At 43.8% G+C, this 21,092-nt stretch overlaps 1 protein-coding gene across 1 annotated transcript in view; it reads right to left on the bottom strand.

Moving 5' to 3' along the window:
• Positions 1-1,576: 1,576 nt before the first annotated feature.
• LOC110496116 (semaphorin-3ab) overlaps positions 1,577-21,092 on the bottom strand; it is a 62,560-nt gene continuing 43,044 nt past the window's right edge. The window contains exons 7-17 of the mRNA XM_021571821.2: positions 8,009-8,151; positions 7,005-7,119; positions 6,763-6,832; positions 6,466-6,610; positions 6,085-6,304; positions 5,904-5,995; positions 5,732-5,773; positions 4,878-5,035; positions 3,996-4,063; positions 3,737-3,882; positions 1,577-3,478 (exon numbers count right to left, since the gene is read on the bottom strand). Coding sequence (XP_021427496.2) covers positions 2,939-3,478; positions 3,737-3,882; positions 3,996-4,063; positions 4,878-5,035; positions 5,732-5,773; positions 5,904-5,995; positions 6,085-6,304; positions 6,466-6,610; positions 6,763-6,832; positions 7,005-7,119; positions 8,009-8,151 — 1,739 coding nt within the window. The 3' untranslated portion in view covers positions 1,577-2,938. The remainder of the gene's footprint in view (positions 3,479-3,736; positions 3,883-3,995; positions 4,064-4,877; positions 5,036-5,731; positions 5,774-5,903; positions 5,996-6,084; positions 6,305-6,465; positions 6,611-6,762; positions 6,833-7,004; positions 7,120-8,008; positions 8,152-21,092) is intronic.

Here is a 21,092-nt window from a genome sequence, read left to right as displayed (position 1 = left end):
CCATGTTGCGTTGTTGTGTTTGATGAGAATTACATTTTAATATACTTTATATTTACTGTAACTATGTGTGATTGACAGATCTGTATAGATGTTTGCATCCAAAGTGATTTCCAGCCCAGATAAACAAGAGTATCTCTGAGTGCCAGTGGAATACACCAGAGTACTTAATTTATGCCGTACTTCCAGTAACTCGTTCTGTGTGTCTTTACACCTCAGTAACAGGTAAATGTGTGTTGCCTCTAAGCTAAGAGCAGACCATCACAAACAACATTAAACAATGCATCGTTATAAGAAACAAAAGTAGACTAGAATGGCATTCACATGCAATTAGTATACAGTGGCATACTGTTGGACCATGGGATTGACTCTTCAATGTTTATGTTATGTTCACAGGTGTGTACATTCCAGATTCTCTGTCTGTCTCTGTATGTCTCACTGTGTTGAGATATTTCAAAAGGAAACATCTCCTGACGTACATAAGAAACACATGTCAGAAAAAAACATCTCCTGATGTACATACTCTCAGAGTAATGTAGTGATTCAAGGAAAGATACATAGAACAGATATACTCCTGGACAATAACAAAATACATGTGTGTATTGCTGGAAGTGTAAGATATGCTTGAAAGTACATTTGCAGGCTGACATGGGCAAACAGACATAGACAGATGGTACAGTAGTGGTATGCTAAATATTGTAATAGAACCCTGCATGCTCCATACAACACCAGTGGTGTTTTTTTTTAAGAGTGGAAAGTATTTGCTCTGTTAGTTGGTCCTGTTTGCCAGCATGTACATGTTACATGTAGGTGTTATCGTAAAGTAACAGTTACAGGCATATTGACATGTTACACAATGGTTTCTCAAATAGATAAACTTATATCATATAATTTTTCACAGTGTAGATATACTGTATATCAATATATATGTACAGTACCTTCAGAAAGTATTCATACCCTTTGACTTTTTCCACATTTTGTCGTGTTACATCCTGAATGTAAAATAGATTACATTTAGATTGTGTGTCAGTGGACTACACACAGTACCACATAATGTCAAAGTGGAATTATGTTTTTAGACATTTTTACAAACAATTTTTGAATGACTACCTCATCTCTGTACCCCACACATACAGATAATTGTAAGGTCTCTCGGTCGAGCAGTGAATTTCAAACACCACAGATTCAACCACAAAGACAGGGGAGGTTTTCTATTGGTAGAAGGATACAAAAAAAACAGACATTGAATGTCCCTTTGAGCATGGTGAAGTTATTAATTACACTTTGGATGGTGTATCAATACACCCAGCCGCTGAGAAGATACAGGAGTCCTTCCTAACTCAGTTGCCAGAGAGGAAGGAAACTGCTCAATGATTTCACCATGAGGCTAATTGTGACTTTTAAATAGAAAATAAGGAAGCCTGTACAGAATAAAAATATTCCTAAACATGCATCCTGTTTGCAATAAGGCACTAAAGTAAACTGAAAAAAATGTGGCAAAGAAATTAACTTTATGTCCGGAATACAAAGCATTATGTTTGTGGCAAATTCAACAACACATCACTGAGTACCACTCTTGATATTTTCAAACATGGTGGTGGCTGCATCATGTTACGTGTATGCTTGTATTTATGTATTTCATTTTCAATAAAATCACAAGAAATTAAAAATACATGTTTTCACTTTGTCATTTTGGGGTTTTGTGTGTTGATGGGTTTTAAAATATTGATTTAATCCATTTTCAATTAAGGCTATAACACAGCAAAATGTGGAGTATGTCAAGGAGCATGAATACTGAAGGCACTGTATGTGGTGAAAACAAGTTTTGTTTGCAAATTGATTCAATCAAACAATGTGACATAGTTGATGCAGCGACATGTTAAAGTTTTAGTTAAGATGGGATGCAGTGGTTGGACTGAAACATAACATAAAGAAAATAAAGTCAACTTCCACTATGTAACAAATACTTATACAGGGCTCTGAGCAAATCAAAAAGATACACGTTTAAATAAAACATGAAAACATTTGTGCCTTGGAAGAGCTTATCTATACACTTAACACAGTGACTTTCAGAATCATGTTGGATACTTTATCTACCTACTGCTTTCGGGAAAAACCAAATCACCTTCTGTTAAATACATTTGTTTATGGGGAAACAACATCATGTAACAAGATAACCGCAAACCATTCCCTTTAGTATGAGGATGTCAAAGCACATTTACATGTTGGATTTAAGTTAGAATAACATAATTAGTTGTAAATCCATGGCTACTCTGAAGTATCTTGCAGTGCTCAGTCATCCTCCTCTCTCCTTAGGACTCTTCATTTCTCATAGAATCCAATCAACATCAAAGTGTTGTGCTTTACATGACCTGTATGTAGTTATGTCCTTGTGATACACACGAGGTCCGTCCCTGCTCCGTCATTTCATCAAACACTATCATCCCTTGTTCCAAGATAGTGGTTGTTAGGAGAAGCTAACTACTATATCTGGGTGGACAACAATGACGAGACACGACTAACAAACAAAGCTACACTACAGCGGAGACAGAGCCATGTTTTCAATAAGTTATTCTGCAGTACGTGGAGTCCAGTCCACATGTAGGCTAACACTGTCCCTCCATGGTGCTGGGGCTACAGAGGCCAGCTGAGATTATAGAAGAGTACTGTATCACCTGGTGTCCTGTAACATCCTTTGTCTCTGTGCCGTGTCACTGTAAACATGGGTGGCCACGCAGCCTACACGCACAGACCAGGGCGGGATATTGCCTTTGTTTCCAGTTGAGATTCTCTGTACAAAGTCAGTGTGGAACGAGTCTTTATCTCTGTAAGGAGAGATGAGGCAGGGGAGGAGGTTCAGGGGGGATCTGAGGATGAGGACAGTGTACATGGATTAGGGGTTGGGGGTCAGGCGGGGTCATGGGATTTAGTCGGTGCGAGGTCAGACGCTGCGGGGGGCTCTCTCCAGTTCATGGGTCCGACGGTTGCGGCCCTTCTGCCTCTCCTGCAGGTGTTTCCACTTGGCCGCAAGCCCATGGGCGTTCACGTGGGTGTGAGCGTGCACGAGGCCCTGCTGCTGCTGGTGTAGCTGGACCTGTTGGGATAGGTGTGCTTTCTGCCTCCTCTGCTTCTTTTCCCTCTTCCACACCTGCTCACAGAACTCATCCACGCTGTTCAGGGTCGGGTGGTTCACTAATGACAGGAAGTCACGGTACCATAGCTTCTGATTGGATGATTCCCGGGCTGTGGGCGTGTCCCAGGAGGTGGTGTGTGTGGCAGTGGTGTGTGTGGCAGTTTCGTCATCACGGTGAATGAGCTCGTCGAGGCGTTCAGTGTCGATGACTTCCAGGGTGACCCTTAGGAGCGTCTGCATGAAGCCGTGTTCTACAGCCTGGCACACATAAGTCCCAGAATCCTTTTTGTTCAATATGCGGATCAGCAGGCCCTGCTCCGTACGGACAAAACGATCCTCTGCTTTGATCTGCACAGAGAGGAGTAATAGAACAATGTTTGCTTCACTTGACTTACATTTTATCTAGCATACTAAGATAAACAACACCACATTTGAGATCCATATGTTCAATATTATTTGTAGATCTGCAGCTCAGACACAGTACCTAGTATCTGTAATACAGTATGCAGTCATTTATGTAATGCACTGAACAGTGTACCGGTCATTTGATGGACATCATGATTGAAATGCTGTGTTATGTGTAAGGACTAGTGTACGGTTTCATACGTCTTGTCTCCTGTCGTCGTTGACTTGTTGGTACTGCCAGTAGGTGAGTGCTCTCTGGGACTTGGGGCTACACTCCAGGAACGTACTGCTGTTCTCCACTGCATACACTGTCTTATCCAGCACCGTGGGCTGCACATTCAGGTTATCTACAGGGACACACACACAGATCATACTGTGAACACAACGTGAACTCAGCACCATTATAATGTGAAGGGAAGAGAGGAATCTTCCATGAGGAGGTTTATTTGTGAATACATACCATGATGCTGCAGGTCTGAACACTGGGTTAAAGGGTCTCCATTCCTGATGTCCTGTCTCCTTGTCCTCCTGCAAAAAGACACGTCAAGATTCAGTTTGCAAGTATGCACGTGCATGTGTGTGGTTTTGGATGTGCTGTACTTGTGGTTGTGAGCCAGCCAGGCAGATTAGCTAACACCAGTGAGCTTCATTCCACTGTAGACCGGCTTAGTTCTAATTACAGGGTGGCTGAGGAATCCAATCAATCAGTCACTCATAGCTATTTTACACAGCCTGACTAACACAGTTACTCTCAGCCAAGGATACAGAGGGGATGGATTCGAAACACACACATGTATTGTAAACAATGACTGAATAAACAATGGAATATCCAGAGTGAGAAACAGAACAGAGATTTATTCATTGAGAAAGAACAAGTGTCTTCTCTCACATATCTTCCCTTCCCCACAGGGCTGTTCTCTCTGAGAGTATCAGAGTATTCAGAGTCTAAAATATGTAGAAATATGAGACCTTTAGGCTAAAGCTCAAATCAATAACCCAATGGAGGCTTTATGCGTGGGTGGGAGGCTACAGTGCACACACACACACACACACACAAACAGCGCACCCTCCTCCCGTGAACAGCTAGAACTTCTAACACTCTATTTCACCCTGCACTCACCCAGACAGTCTGCCTGCAGATATGACTAACATTAGTTCTCATTGCAGTAAACACAGCTCAGGGTATGTTTCTGTGTCTCAGGGAGAAATGTGACCTGGCTACCTTCAGGGCTAACAGATCTGATTTTCTGTACACAATGTACTCATTATTTACAGTCTTTGAATGGGATAAATAGTGCTTGAATGTCCACTATGCGATGAGTGTGTGTGTGTATGTGTGTACCTCTTGGCCATGGGAAAGTATCGTGAGCACTCGGTCCCATCCCAGGCACAGTAAGGGTCTCTAGCTAGACAGCACTCAGCACACGCCTTCCCGTACACCTCACAGCGATGCAAAGGCATCTGGGATATGCCCAGCTCTGAGCCTAGGTACAACTGTTGCTGTGGAAACAGAACAGGAAACATTCTAAATACCTGATACCATATTTTTTGCATTATGCAAATGTAAAATGGTTTAGAAAGGTTCTCAGTGCCTGGTACAGTACAGTAAAAAAAGGCCTCGTCATATTGTTACAGGTGAAGGTTTCTACAGCACAGTATTTCTACCATTGTATTATCACAAGAGATCTGTTGGTTGACATCCATCTTAGACAGTCAGCATCATTTTAACGTCTTCTAACAAGTGTTTATTTTGTCCTTATACAGTCCTCAGGCTAGGTGTTACCCATGACGTTGACAGGTCACATCAAGTCTGTACTAAGAATACAATTCATTTTTATAAATAGCATAGATACAATTTAGTTAAATTCTTCTTCTATAGTCGTGTCCCTCTCTTCTGCAGCTTAGTGTGTACAGTAAGTGGGGGATTTAAACACTGTTTTGTGTTGATGAAAGCTGACTATTAGTGGGATACACTCACCTAGAAGCACCACTACTTCATTACATATGAATATAGCTGACTCTGCCTTTCAGAAATATGACGTATCTCTGTTTAGAGAGTGGATCTGTATTACATGGGCTGTGTTAAGTGTCTGTAGCTTCATTAAGGCCATGATTCTATAATGTAGGACTTTCTAGTACACCCATTCCTTTTCCTGTTCTCTTCGTGTCATGAGGAATATGATCAGCATTGGTTACCTGCTTCGTGGAGAGTTCCATCGCTGTAATAGCAGTTGGCTCCTAGGACAAAATACAGGAGAAATGTCCCAAATGTTACAAACCCATATTTTGATAAAGTAATAATTGTGATGTTGTTTCAGCTGTATGACTTTAACATAAACATGATCTGATAGCAGTAGGAGTGACCTACCCTGAACACAGTCATCTCCTCCAGTAGAACCTCTTCCAGGTCATGCCAGGACCCTCTGGGGATGGACACCACCTTCAGCACTTTACCCATGTCTACAACGCAGAAACAACAGACACACATTCTTAGTGTGTGTGTGTACATGTGTGCGTGTGTGTGCATGTGTGTGTGTGAGTGTGTGTACCTGTGCCTATGAACATGACGTCATACTGTCCGTCCTCAGCCTCCACTTTGTCCACCACTATCTGTGTGAACTGGTAGTCCGTGTCCGTCTTGACTATGATTGGTCGGTTGTTGATGGGATAGATGGGGTTAAACATCGCTGGGTGTCCTCTCGCAAATGTTATGACATCATCAGGCAAGTCCTTTGTTGAATCAAATCCTCCGAATGTCTTGCTGGGGCACTGTGGATGAAAAAACATCCATTACTATGTGGATCCTTTCCTTCATGTATTCCACTAGTTTACAATTCAAAATGTTATAAAGGTGGTATGTATGCCTTATGTATAGCCCCTTTATGTAAAGTGTGTCCCTCCCCCACCCAAAGACCCCATCATGCCCTCACCGTGCCAGGTCGTGGGTACGGTACCCTTCCGGGGAAGGGAACCCACTGATAGTTAGGGCCGTCCCTGTGGGCATAGGGACCTAGAAACACCCTTCTGATGTCTGCCATGCTGTACAAACACACTGCTGAGCCCTTGAAGATGTTACTGAGGGACAGAGAGAGAGAGAGAGAGAGAGAGAGAGAGAGAGAGAGAGAGAGAGAGAGAGAATCAATTAGAGATACACATCTACTACAACAATCTTCTGCAGGATCCATTCAGGATCCACCTGTAGACAGGTGGCTGACTGAAGTAAGTACCTGGATGTAGTGAACACTGCATATATGGTGGGGTTCTTGGGATCCTTAGCGCTCATCAGAAACACATCCTCTGAGAACAAAAACAACCAAAAGAAGAGTTAGTGTCAGGAATAAACAGAATACAATAGACTGGTATACATGTGATATTTGTTTGCCCAAACCACACTCTCACACACCACAGCCCCCTTTTCCAGCCACACAGACACACAACATGCAACACAAAGGCTAATGTAAACACTCACGTAGTTCGTCAAAGTGTGTGTCTATGCCATTGAGTCCAGGTACAGAACACACCAGTCTGGCCTTCAGGAAAGTTGTCCACTTATTCACCAAACTCCTGTGGCCTCCAAAGTCATTCTGTTAGAGGAAACACACCAGAGTCCAAATATTTACTACATCCCCCACAAAACAATACTGCAATACAGTAACTGCATTTTGTTATGTTAACTATGATTGACACCTGAAAAGACAACAATGGCTTAATGCAGCTGTCTTGCAGATTCTCATAATACGTTATCAAAATAAAAAGTGACTTTGTTTTTCTGCACACATCGACAGAATACAGGCTCCCAGTGATTGTTGACGGTCTATTAAGACCGACGCCCCAAATATGCTCAGCCTAAATTGATATGGCATTATAAATAATGAATGTATTGTGTTGAGTAGAGAAAAGCAGATACCTCACATACTGAGAGATCAGGCTGGGAGGGTGTGTGCGTGTCTGTGTCTGTGTGTGTAATTGTGTGTGTTGGGCAGGCTAAAGGGTGACAGAGGAGACACCAGTCTCTGCCAATACCAGCCATCATCCTACACTCAGAAAAAAAGGTTCAATCTAGAAGATGTTGGCTGTCCCCATAGGAGAACCCTTTGAATAACCATTTCAGGATCCAGGTATATAACACCTTTGGGTTATACCCAAAATGGTTGCACCTGGAACCAATAAGGGTTCTCCTACGTGGACAGCTGAAGAACCATTTTGTAACAGTACCACCATTGTTATTTACTCTCTCTCTCTCTCTCTGGCTCCAGTGTCATTTTTAAACCACCTCTCTCTCTCAGGTTTTCCTCAATAAGAGAACCACACCAAGCACAACAAACCTAAATATTACCTGAGAGGAGAGAGGTAACTGGTTAGGAAAGCATCCATTATGGAAATCACTGTCATTCATCAACTCTGTTTGAGATAGAGGGAGCTGTTTTAGTCTGAGGTGTCTGAATGTGTTTGTGTTCTGAATGTGTACAGTACCTTGCAGAGCTGTCCGATGCGTGCGTGTGTAGCCTTCCCTGCGTGTTCCCCATCCATAGCGTTCTCTCTGAAGAACAGATAGATCTTGTCGTCCTCGGGGTTGTCACTCTCTGGGATCAGATAGACACTCACAAACCTGGGATCTACACAAAAATATATAATATTTAAGAAATTATGAAATGGGAATCAGAAACTTCTTCCCCAGTAAAACGCATAGTGGGCCAATTGCAACCATCGGAAGCCACTAGATTATCATCAGCTGATTTATCGTTATTAAACCATCAATACATGCTAACATCACCCGCACAGCTGATCTCAATTGCAACCAACATTTGGCCGAAATTAACCGTTCCCTGACGTGGATGTCAAGGTTATCTTTTAGTCTTGATTGCAGCCAATATTTTTCAAGACCATTTCGCCCTCTGGTTGGTGTTACAGTATCATCGGAACAACTTAGTCCTACTTTATGAGCAGACTAAGGGCGATTTAAGGGAGAAATCTATTAAGGGCGTGTTAAGGGAATTTTTTATCAATGATGACTAATTATGTATACATTTCAATCAGGACTGACTAGTCCAAATGCTATTATGTACTGTACATATATGAATTTTCTCTCTTGCTCCCATTCCCAATTGTATATAATATAGTCAGGAGTTTAGTAACAATGACGGTCTGTTCCTTTGTACAAATGAATGAACTATCTCCAGATGGCAGGGACGGACTATCTCCAGACTGTCTAGAATGCTGATTTACAATGACTGACCTTGGCTTCAGGCGAGGAGGGAAGGCTCGAGAACTATAGGGCCTCTCTACTAGTGTCATGAAGAGATAGTACATTTAGAAAACGCTGACGTCGTAATTTTCAGTTTATAACCTGTGGAAAAATGTGTATGTACCAGTACTCTCTTGAATTAAACGCTGTTACCTGACTTTTAAGACCGGGGCTCTGTCCATTCTTATAAAAATACTGGGTCTTATAATCCCTTTAGAATGCATTGACAGAGTATTGAATTCTGATTGGGAAAAATACAGAGGAATTTAGAATTCCTCTAACAATTGGTCCTTCGAGCCGGATCTAAATACCCCTCCCTGTTATCTGGAGGTAGTACGCCGAAAAGCGTGCACGGACGGGTTCTGACCCGTTTGCTAAAAAAAGACCTGGCCTCCGAATTGAGGTTAAATTACAGGCCTGCGTATTACCACAGAATACAGGATAGGTGACAGATTCAAACGAACAGTGCTTTTCCCAGTCGGCATCAGGTCAGTAGCCTTTATTCACGGATTTGAGTTCTTTGATTGATGTTCAAAGATTTTCAAAGATTTTCAGAATTCATCAATAATGGGAGCTTTGCAATTCCCACAGGGTTTTGTATGACCAACATACACTGGGTTTTGTATAACCAATATACACTGAAGCAGGTTCGAAAATAACCTGTGGTAATGTGCACTACCGTAAATAAACTAAACTTAATCATGAGAGGCACACCCGCCCGAGATTAAGACGGGATATTAAATAGGTGCTGGGGGATAGGATGGTGATCTTGTACAAATACTGGGCGTGGGGAGACAGGAAGGGAATGCGCAAGATAACTGGATTGGTCATTTGAATTGTGGCAGTATTGATCATCGTTCCGATTCAACTAATACTACTGAAATATCCAAATAAGGAGGAGAGGGAACCTAAATCTAAAGAAATTAGATAAAAGCCAAATCTATAGACAGGAAAGTTCCATGCGCGAGGGAAGTCTAACAATTAGTGGCGTGAGATAACGATTATTAGCGTTCTTTAAAAGCCCTCTGACACAACCGGAAAATAAGATATTAACTAGGGATTTACAAACCCTGGGCTTATAGTTGTAAGGTAAGACCTAATATCTGATCCAAAAGTCAAAGCTATTGATAAGATTTCCATAAAAGAGACACACACATAGTCAGACAGAAAAGGAACAAAAGTGATTTAGTAATGGTAAATTGCAAATTTATAGAAGTACACGCACATATAAAGTAAAATTAAATGAAGAAAGGCATAGATACAGTGCCTTGCGAAAGTATTTGACCCCCTTGAACTTTGCGACCTTTTGCCACATTTCAGGCTTCAAACATAAAGATATAAAACTGTATTTTTTTGTGAAGAATCAACAACAAGTGGGACACAATCATGAAGTGGAACAACATTTATTGGATATTTCAAACTTTTTTAACAAATCAAAAACTGAAAAATTGGGCGTGCAAAATTATTCAGCCCCCTTAAGTTAATACTTTGTAGCGCCACCTTTTGCTGCGATTACAGCTGTAAGTCGCTTGGGGTATGTCTCTATCAGTTTTGCACATCGAGAGACTGACATTTTTTCCCCATTCCTCCTTGCAAAACAGCTCGAGCTCAGTGAGGTTGGATGGAGAGCATTTGTGAACAGCAGTTTTCAGTTCTTTCCACAGATTCTTGATTGGATTCAGGTCTGGACTTTGACTTGGCCATTCTAACACCTGGATATGTTTATTTTTGAACCATTCCATTGTAGATTTTGCTTTATGTTTTGGATCATTGTCTTGTTGGAAGACAAATCTCCGTCCCAGTCTCAGGTCTTTTGCAGACTCCATCAGGTTTTCTTCCAGAATGGTCCTGTATTTGGCTCCATCCATCTTCCCATCAATTTTAACCATCTTCCCTGTCCCTGCTGAAGAAAAGCAGGCCCAAACCATGATGCTGCCACCACCATGTTTGACAGTGGGGATGGTGTGTTCAGGGTGATGAGCTGTGTTGCTTTTAAGCCAAACATAACGTTTTGCATTGTTGCCAAAAAGTTCAGATCTCTGCAGTTCATCCAGAGTGATCATGGGCCTCTTGGCTGCATCTCTGATCAGTCTTCTCCTTGTATGAGCTGAAAGTTTAGAGGGACGGCCAGGTCTTGGTAGATTTGCAGTGGTCTGATACTCCTTCCATTTCAATATTATCGCTTGCACAGTGCTCCTTGGGATGTTTAAAGCTTGGGAAATCTTTTTGTATCCAAATCCGGCTTTAAACTTCTTCACAACAGTATCTCGGACCTGCCTGGTGTGTTCCTTGATCTTCATGATGCTCTCTGCGCTTTTAATGGACCTCTGAGACTATCACAGTGCAGGTGCATTTATACGGAGACTTGATTACACACAGGTGGATTGTATTTATCATCATTAGTCATTTAGGTCAACATTGGATCATTCAGAGATCCTCACTGAACTTCTGGAGAGAGTTTGCTGCACTGAAAGTAAAGGGGCTGAATAATTTTGCACGCCCAAATTTTCAGTTTTTGATTTGTTAAAAAAGTTTGAAATATCCAATAACTGTCGTTCCACTTCATGATTGTGTCCCACTTGTTGTTGATTCTTCACAAAAAAATACAGTTTTATATCTTTATGTTTGAAGCCTGAAATGTGGCAAAAGGTCGCAAAGTTCAAGGGGGCCGAATACTTTCGCAAGGCACTGTAAGTGATTAAATACCATAGCTAAGTAACGTTAAGAATTGTTTAGAAATTCCTCAAAAGAAGTGTCGGAAACTAGCGGGAGATGGTAGCGGGAGAGCCAGGTAACAAAGGGGGATGGGTAAATTGTGTTCTAGGATAGGAGGTGACCTACGGGATAATTAACTAATAAAACATCTAAAAAATTATTAGCTAATAATCAGATAGAACAAATGAGAAACTGTTTGTTAACCAAGCCTGTATGTCCAGGATTTTATGCATTACAGGTGAACTACAGGTGAAGTCACTCAATCCAGTCCCAGAGGCTTGTTGGGGGGACCATACCAAGGACTCCTGGTGACAGCTAGCTGAAAGAGCTACCCGGATTCATATTGCACGGCGGGAGGGTAAGACACCACAACACTGTCGAACAATAAACAGTGTTCGAGAGGAGAACTGGAATTAACAGAATTCCGGGGGCCATCTCTCGAATGAAAAAACCCTCCCTGTCTTTTCATCCCTGTTGTTGTTCATAGAAGTGAAGATGTGTCTGGCTCTTGCTAAGTGATGTGTTCTCGGGGAGAGGGTGGGGCTTCACATGGAAGCTGTTCGTCTGAACTGTTTTATTGTGGGTGACATATTCCTGATACAGCACGTCCTACTTAAGTAATTCGACCCATGGTTTAGACGATGAGGATTTTGTTCCAAAAAAAGCATAAGAGATCCCTAGATCTGGGTAGACAGGAAGTTAGAGTAGAGGTTGGGAAGGATCTCCCAATGGAGTTTTATGTAGACCAAAATGGAGTCTCTAACTACATGACAGTCTAGGACTCTGAGCCATTATGGCATATATCGGTGCAGGTTCCCATATTGATTGTGGACACAGGTCATAGCTCATTTGGAGAGAGAGGGCTATATGAATCCACTCACCCAGTATGGAAGAAGGTAGAGTAGAGTGAAGATGAGAGTTTTTGATTGTAATCAGGAGAGAGGGATGTATTGCATAAAGATACGCTTAACCCTTCAAACAGAAATGAAGGAGGATCTAGGGTTGTGGTATGGATATGACCAGGTCTTGGTCGACACCCTAGTACGGTTCTGGGTAGAGGAGTTTAGGCCGGTATGGTAAAGCTGTTCACGAAAGCAGGAATGCCAGATAATGACAGTTGTATTGATTTGCACTATTTAAATCCCCAGGTTCCTCCCTTTACAGTGACCGGAGGAGATTATTACCGTTGGGCCCGGTACAGTACTCTTGGGAAATGATGTCAGGGCGAGGTTTTACCAACAGATTGGACAGGATTATGCTCCATTGTATGCCTTTCACACTCATTCAACACCAAGACATGAAGTATAGCCAAATGGGAGAAAAGAGCTATTCCATCCGGGTCTCTTATTGACTAAGTATACATTGATAACATTGGGGTTCCAAGGGGGGTGCCAGATGAGTCAAAGCAAGAAATCAGATCCTAGCAGGATTAGAGTTAAGCATTTCCGGGGGGTCTACTCTCAATAAGAACGTGGACTGGATTAATTATATTTATGATAATCAACAGCGCTTTAACAAGTATACCAGAGATGCTATTAAAGGTTTTGCAGAACAGACTGAAGCAACCAGCTGGATGGCTTGGCAGAATAGAATTGCATTAGATATGTTAATGGCTGAAAAGGGAGAAGTATGCGTGATTATCAGGACCATGTTTGTGCTTACATCCCAAATGACACAGCTCCGGATGAATCAGTGCCCGAAGCCTCAGCTGGTTTGACCACCCTGGCTCACGGTTTGGCAGAAAACTCTGGGGTGGATACTTCTCTGACTGATTGGGTTTGATAGTACGTTTGGAAAATGGAAAAATGTTATGATCACTGTGTTATGGGCTACATTCACCTGTGTGACTGTTTTAGTTTTAGGGGGCTGTTGTCTAATTCCCTGTGTATGAGGCCTTATTTCCAGGACTCTGGAGAAATCTATGACAATAGATGGTGCGGTATGGGCCGATTCCAGGTTCTGACCCGTGGAGGACTGAATTCATGTCTACAGAACAAGTGGACGAATCTGGATCTTTTATTTGTGGGGAATTTATATTTGATGAGACCATTTGATGTTTAGGGAGGCTAGGTTGTATCCCATCTCAATATTAGACTGTTTTTTTAATGAAGATTGTAACGAAAATCCTGATAAGAAGAGTTATGATGTAGACCTGAGAAACAGTTATGGCGAATGCAAGTGTTGGGTTATGTTTAGGTGATGTTTTGATGACAAGAAATATCTCTAATAAAAATAGAAATGGGCTTTTCAATAGTACAATATAACTACAATGTGTGTTTGAATGTATAATATTTAATCAAAGGGTGGATATGTTAAGGGAATTTTTATCAATGATGACTAATTATGTATACATTTCAATCAGGACTGACAAGTCCAAATGCTATTATGTACTGTACATATATGAATTTTCTCTCTTGCTCACATTCCCAATTCTATATAATATAGTCAGGAGTTTAGTAACAATGACGGTCTGTTCCTTTGTACAAATGAATGAACTATCTCCAGATGGCAGGGACGGACTATCTCCAGACTGTCTAGAATGCTGATTTACAATGACTGACCTTGTCTTCAGGCGAGGAGGGAAGGCTCGAGAACTATAGGGCCTCTCTACTAGTGTCATGAAGAGATAGAACATTTAGAAAACGCTGACGTCATTTTCCGTTTATAACCTGTGGAAAAATCTGTATGTACCAGTACTCTCTTGAATTAAACGCTGTTACCTGACTTTTAAGACCGGGGCTCTGTCCATTCTTATAAAAATACTGGGTCTTATAATCCCTTTAGAATGCATTGACAGAGTATTGAATTCTGATTGGGAAAAATACAGAGGAATTTAGAATTCCTCTAACAGGGCGAAATCTATTGTGGCAATTTATCGACATGCTGTATGAATGGAATACTACTGTTGATAGTGTAGTCAATTCTTGTTATTTTATTCGTTTCCAATTCCGATGGTGAATGTCTCTAATTGTCTGTTGAAAAGCAGACTGAACCAGCTTTTCCTCTAGTATTTTTCCTGTGCTTAGCTCTATTCCTTTTATCCTAAAACACTCCTTAGTCATTGCTGATGACAAGCCTACCCATAACACGGTGCAGCCACCACCATGCTTGAAAATATGAAGAGGGGTAATCAGTAATACGTTGTGTTGGACTTGCCCCAAACATAACACTTTGTATTCAGGACGTAAAGTACATTTATTTGCCACATTTTTTGCAGTTTTACTTTAGTGCCTTATTGCAAACAGAATGCATGTTTTGGAATATTTTTATTCTGTACAGGCTTCCTTCTATTCACTCTAATCATTTAGGTTATTATTGTGGAGTAACTACAATGTTGTTGATCCATCTGCAGTTTTCTCCTATTACAGCCATTAAACTGTTACTGTTTTAAAGTCACCATTGGCCTCATGGTGAAATCGTTGAACAGTTTCCTTCCTCTCTGGCAACTGAATTAGGAAGGACGCCTGTATCTTTGTTGTAACTTTACCATGCTCAAAGGGATGTTCAATGTCTTTTTTTCTCCATCTACCAATAGGTGCCCTTGTTTGAGAGGCATTGGAAAACCTCCCTAGTCTTTGTGGTTGAATCTGTGTTTGAAATTCACTGCTCGACTGAGAGACCTTACAGATAATTGTATGTGTGGGGTACAGCGACGAGGTAGTCATTAAAAAAGAATGTTTAACACTATTATTGTGTCACACCCTGATCTGTTTCACCTGCCTTGTCTCCACCCCCCCCGCAGGTGTCTCCCATTTGTCCCCATTATCTCCTGTGTATTTATTTACACTTGCGTTTTCTCTTTGTCTGTACCAGTTCGTTTTGGCTTGTCAGATCTTACCAGCGTGTTTCCCATTTTTCCTGCTCTCAACTTTGTTCTCTAGTCTTCCCGGATCTGATCTATCTGCCTTTCCTGACACTGAGCCTGCCTGCTGTTTTGTCCTTGTTTGACCCTGCCTTAGATTACGGACCTCTGCCTGCCCTCGACCTGCACTTTGCCTGCCCCTTTGTATAATATGGAACTATCCCCCTCCTGTGTCTACATCTGGTTCATATCCTGAGTCGTGATAGTACGAACTGTCCATGACTGGCCCAGCAGACTCGGGCCAGCTCCGCAACGCTGTTTGCTCCCAAGCAGGCAGAAAGCCACTACGGTAACCTTCTAGAATCTCAGTAATCATCAGCGTTTCTCCCCAGCCTACCCCGGCTTTCCTGCCAGGAGTTTCTCTCCCAGTGCTCCCTCATCTTCGAGCTGCAGCCTTCTTAATTAGTGTACCTGATAACTCTCATGTCTGGGAGAGCACTTGCCTGGGCTATGGTGGTGTGGGAGCAACAATCAACCGTTTGTCTCAGTCTGGAATTTGTGGCAGAGGTAAGAAAGGTGTTTGATTCTCCGTTGTCCAGATGAGAGGCTGCTGGAAAGCTTCTTCAACTGCATCAAGACTCCTGTAGTGTGGCAGACTACGCAGTGGATTTTGGCACTTTTTCAGCCGAGAGTGCCTGGAACCCTGAATCCCTGTTCGACACATTCCTTCATGGATTATCAGAGGTGATTAAAGATGAGCTCGCAGACTGGGAGCTGCCATTGGATCTCGACTCTCTCATAGTTTTAACCATACGGATCGATGGGTGGCTACGGGAACGTAGGAGGGAGAGGAGGTCTGTTCCTGGCCACACTCGCTCATCCATGATTCCCACCTCGCCTCTGAAGAATCCTGGAAGTTCCTGAAGTCTACAGGGCCGAGAGAATCCGACATCGCCCGAATTTCCTCGGGAATCTCAGAGGGCAGTCGACTCATCTCCTCTGGAGCCCATGCAACTGGGGAGGATTGTCTCCTGTTGAATGCTTGCACAGACTGAGCACCAAGAGCTGTCTGTATTGTGGTACTTCAGGACATTACATATCAACCTGTCCATTAAAAGACCAGGCTCATCAGTGTTATGAATACGCTGGTGAGCCATACGGGGAGTTTCCAATCTGCTCATTACTCGTACCCATCTTCATGCCATCCTGCTGTGGGGTGACCGGTCCCAATTTCTCTGGGTGCTCATTGACTTTGGGACACTCCCCTAGTGTCGGAGCTGGGTATCTCCACACAACCCCTTTCCATTCCATTGCATGTCACTGTGCTGGATGGGTACTTTATTGGCAGAGTAACCCACAATACGGTTCCTATCAACCTGCAAGTGTCAGGTAATGCCAGTGAGTCTATGCAGTTCCTACTCATCGAATCCCCTTATGTACCCATGGTTTTGGGGTTTGGGGTTTCCTCGGATCCCTCCGCTGTTCCTGCGGAGTACCAGGACCTCCAGAAGGTTTACAATAAGGCATTATAAGGCACCGCATTTCTTCCTCCGTATCGACCCTACGACTGCGCCATCGACCTCTTCCCGGGTACTACACCACCTCGGGGGACAACTTTATTCCCTGTCGGGTCCGGAGACCAAGACTATGGAGAAGTACATTGGGGACTCTCTTGCGGCAGGGAGTATTCGTCCATCTGTCTCCCCTGCTGTTGCAGGATTCTTCTTTGTGGAGAAAAAGGTCAAAACCCTGCGTCCGTGTATCAACTACCGGGGCCTTAATGATATCACGGTTAAAAAACGTTACCACTCATCTCCTCAGTTTTTGTACCTCTCCAGGGGGCTACCATCTTCTCGAAGTTGGACCTTCGGAACACCTGGTAGGATACGGGCAGGAGACAAATGGAAGACAGCCTTTAACATGGATAGCGGGCTCTACGAGTACCTAGTGATGCCATTCTGATTGTCCAACGCTCCCGCAGTGTTCCAGGCCCTTGTCAACGATGTGCTCCACGACATGTTGAACCCGTTCGTGTTTGTCTACCTTGGAGTCATCCTCATTTTTCCCAGTCAGCTCAAGAGCACGTCCTCCGTGTCCAACAGTTCATCCAGCATCTCCTGGAGAACCAGCTGTTTGTTAAAGCAGAGACGTGAATTCTATTGCTCCACCATCTCCTTCCTAGGATACGTCATCGGTACAGGAAATATTCAGATGGATTCTGACAAGGTGAGAGCGGTGGTGGATTGGCCTCAACCCACATCCAGAGTGCAGTTGCAACATTTTCTGGGATCTGCTAATTTCTACCGCCGCTTCATCCGGCATTGCAGCACCTTGGCTTCCTCCTTCCTCAGCACTCACCTCTCCCAAGGTTCCTTTCATATGGTCTCCAACAGCAGACCGGGCATTCTCAAATCTCAAGCATCGTTTCACTACAGCTCCCATCTTAATCCACTCGGTCTCGTCCCATCAGTTCGTGGTGGAGGTCGACGCCTCCGACGTCGGAGTAGGGGCTGTCCTGTCCCAGTGTTCTGCCCAGGACTAAAATCTGCATCCCTGCACCTTCCTTTCCCATTGTCTTAATCCAGCTGAGAGGAACTATGATGTGAAAAATTGCGAGCTACTCACAGTTAAGATGGCGTTGGAGGAGTGGAGGCACTGGTTAGAGGTGGCGGAACATCAATTCTTAGTGTCGGACTGACCATAAGAATCTGGAATGTGTCTGAACCGCCTAGTGCCTCAATTCAAGGCAGGCTCAAGGCTGTTATTCACTCACTTAAATTTCCTTAAATCTCCTACATGCTAACTGGATGTTTGTCCCGGACTCTGTCCATTCTCCGGTCCTGGTACGGGCCCGTTCCTCCAGACTCACCTGCCATCCTGGCTCCCGTCGGACTTTGGCTTTCGTCCGACAACGTTTTTGGTGGCCCACCATGGTTCCTGACGTCTCAGAGTTCTTCGCCGCCTACACTGCGTGTTTGCACAGGCCCTCGGCGGCAAGCTCTGCAAGGCATCCTTCAACCACTACCGGTTCCTCACCGCCCCTGGCCTCATATCACCTTGGACTTCGTCACTGGTCTCCCTCCATCAGATGGGAATCTAAATCCTAAAGGTGGTGGATATGTTTTCCAAAGCTGGCCATTTAATTCCCCTTCCCAAGTTGCCCTCAGCCAAGGAGACTGCCCAGCTCATGGTGCAGCACGTCTTCCAGATCCATGGACTTCCAGGCGACATGGTCTCTGACCGGGGTCCTCAGTTCTGGTCCCAGTTCTAGATGGCGTTCTGCACCCTCATTGGGTCATCAGCCAGCCTGTCCTCTGGCTTTCATCCCCAGTCTAATGGCCAGTTGGAGCGAGCCAATCAAGACCTGGAGACGGCTCTTCATTGCCTCGTCTCGGCCAACCCCACCACCTGAACCAGCAAGTTGTGTGGGTGGAATATTCCCACAACACCCTTCCCTGCTTGGCCACTGGCCTTTTGAGTGTTCAGCCCCTGCTCTTCCCTGAGCAAGAAGTCAACAAACCCTCTGCCCACATGTTCATCCGACTGTCGTCGTACCTGGAAGAGAGCCCGGCCTTCTCAAGACCACCTCCAGATATCGGTGACAGACGGACCACCACCGGACCCCTGCTTCCCGCTATAATCTCTGGCAGAGGGTATTGCTGTCCACTCAGGATCTGCCCCTCTGGGTGGAGTCCCGTAAACTTTCCCCCCATTTTTATAGGCCCCTTCCCCATCTCTAAAATCCTTGGCCCCTCTGCTGTTCGTCTTCTGTTGCCCCGCACCCTCCATATATAGTGGGGCAAAAAAGTATTTAGTAAACCACCAATTGTGCAAGTTCTCCCACTTAAAAATATCATCATAGGTACACTTCAACTATGACAGACAAAATTAGAAAAAATAATCCAGAAAATCACATTGTAGGATTTTTAATACATTTATTTGCAAATTATGGTGGAAAATAAGTATTTGGTCACCTACAAACAAGCAAGATTTCTGGCTCTCACAGACCTGTAACTTCTTCTTTTAAGAGGCTCCTCTGTCCTCCACTCGTTACCTGAATTAATGGCACCTGTTTGAACTTGTTATCAGTATAAAAGACACCTGTCCACAACCTTAAACAGTCACACTAAGCAGCTTGGTTTGAAGAAATCAACTGTGGGAGCAATTATTAGGAAATGGAAGACATACAAGACCACTGATAATCTCCCTCGATCTGGGGCTCCACGCAAGAACTCACCCCGTGGGGTCAAAATGATCACAAGAACGGTGAGCAAAAATCCCAGAACCACACGGGGGGACCTAGTGAATGACTTGCAGAGAGCTGGGACCAAAGTAACAAAGGCTACCATCAGTAAAAAAAACACTACGCCGCCATGCCAGGGACTCAAATCCTGCAGTGCCAGACGTGTCCCCCTGCTTAAGCTAATACATGTCCAGGCCCGTCTGAAGTTTGCTAGAGAGCATTTGGGTGATCCAGAAGAAGATTGGGAGAATATCATATGGTCAGATGAAACCAAAATATAACTTTTTGGTAAAAACTCAACTCGTCGTGTTTGGAGGACAAAGAATGCTGAGTTGTATCCAAAGAACACCATACCTACTGTGAAGCATGGGGGTGGAAACATCATGCTTTGGGGCTGTTTTTCTGCAAAGGGACCAGGACGACTGATCCGTGTAAAGGAAAGAATGAATGGGGCTATGTATCGTGAGATTTTGAGTGAAAACCACCTTCCATCAGCAAGGGCATTGAAGATGAAACGTGGCTGGGTCTTTCAGCATGACAATGATCCTCAACACACCGCCCGGGCAACTAAGGAGTGCCTTCGTAAGAAGCATTTCAAGGTCCTGGAGTGGCCTAGCCAGTCTCCAGATCTCAACCCCATAGAAAATCTTTGGAGGGAGTTGAAAGTCTGTGTTGCCCAGCAACAGCCCCAAAACATCACTGCTCTAGAGGAGATCTGCATGGAGGAATGGGCCAAAATACCAGCAACAGTGTGTGAAAACCTTGTGAAGACTTACAGAAAACGTTTGACCTCTGTCATTGCCAACAAAGGGTATATAAAGTATTGAGAAAAACTTTTGTTATTGACCAAATACTTATTTTCCACCATAATTTTCTGGATTTTGTTTTCTCATTTTGTCTGTCATAGTTGAAGTGTACCTATGATGAAAATGACAGGCCTCTCTCATCTTTTTAAGTGGGAGAACTTGCACAATTGGTGGCTGACTAAATACTTTTTTGCCCCACTATACATCCCACTTTTTATGTGTCTAGGAATTAAACCTCTGTCTCATAGCCCTTTGTCTTGTGGCTCCAGGCCCACCCCTCCCCCCAACCAATCGACGGCCAAACCTGCATACAGGCGCCTCCTGAATGTTCGACCTCGAGCAGGGGATTCCAGTACCTGGTTGACGGGGAGGGTTATGGCCTGGAGGAGAGGTGCAGGGTTACCACTAGGAACATCCTGGACCCAGCCCTCATCACTGAGTTCCGGCACCCCGGTCAACAAGCTATGTGCCCGGTTAGGACTCCAGGTTGCGCCATCAGGAGGAGGATGGGGGCACTGTCACACCCTGATCTGTTTCACCTGTCTTGTGCCTGTCTCCACCCCCCACCAGGTGTCTCCCATTTTCCCCCATTATCTCCTGTGTACTTATACCTGCATTTTCTGTTGGTCTGTGCCAGTTTGTCTTGTCAGGTCTTACCAGCGTGTTTCCCGTTTCTCCTGCTCTCAAGTTTGTTTTTCTAGTCTTCCCAGATCTGACCTATCTGCCTGTCTTGACCCTGAGCCTGC

This window comes from Oncorhynchus mykiss, chromosome 2 (genome assembly GCF_013265735.2).
Source record: "Oncorhynchus mykiss isolate Arlee chromosome 2, USDA_OmykA_1.1, whole genome shotgun sequence".
NCBI classification, from domain to species: domain Eukaryota; kingdom Metazoa; phylum Chordata; class Actinopteri; order Salmoniformes; family Salmonidae; genus Oncorhynchus; species Oncorhynchus mykiss.
This window is presented reverse-complemented; position numbering and strand designations above follow the sequence as displayed.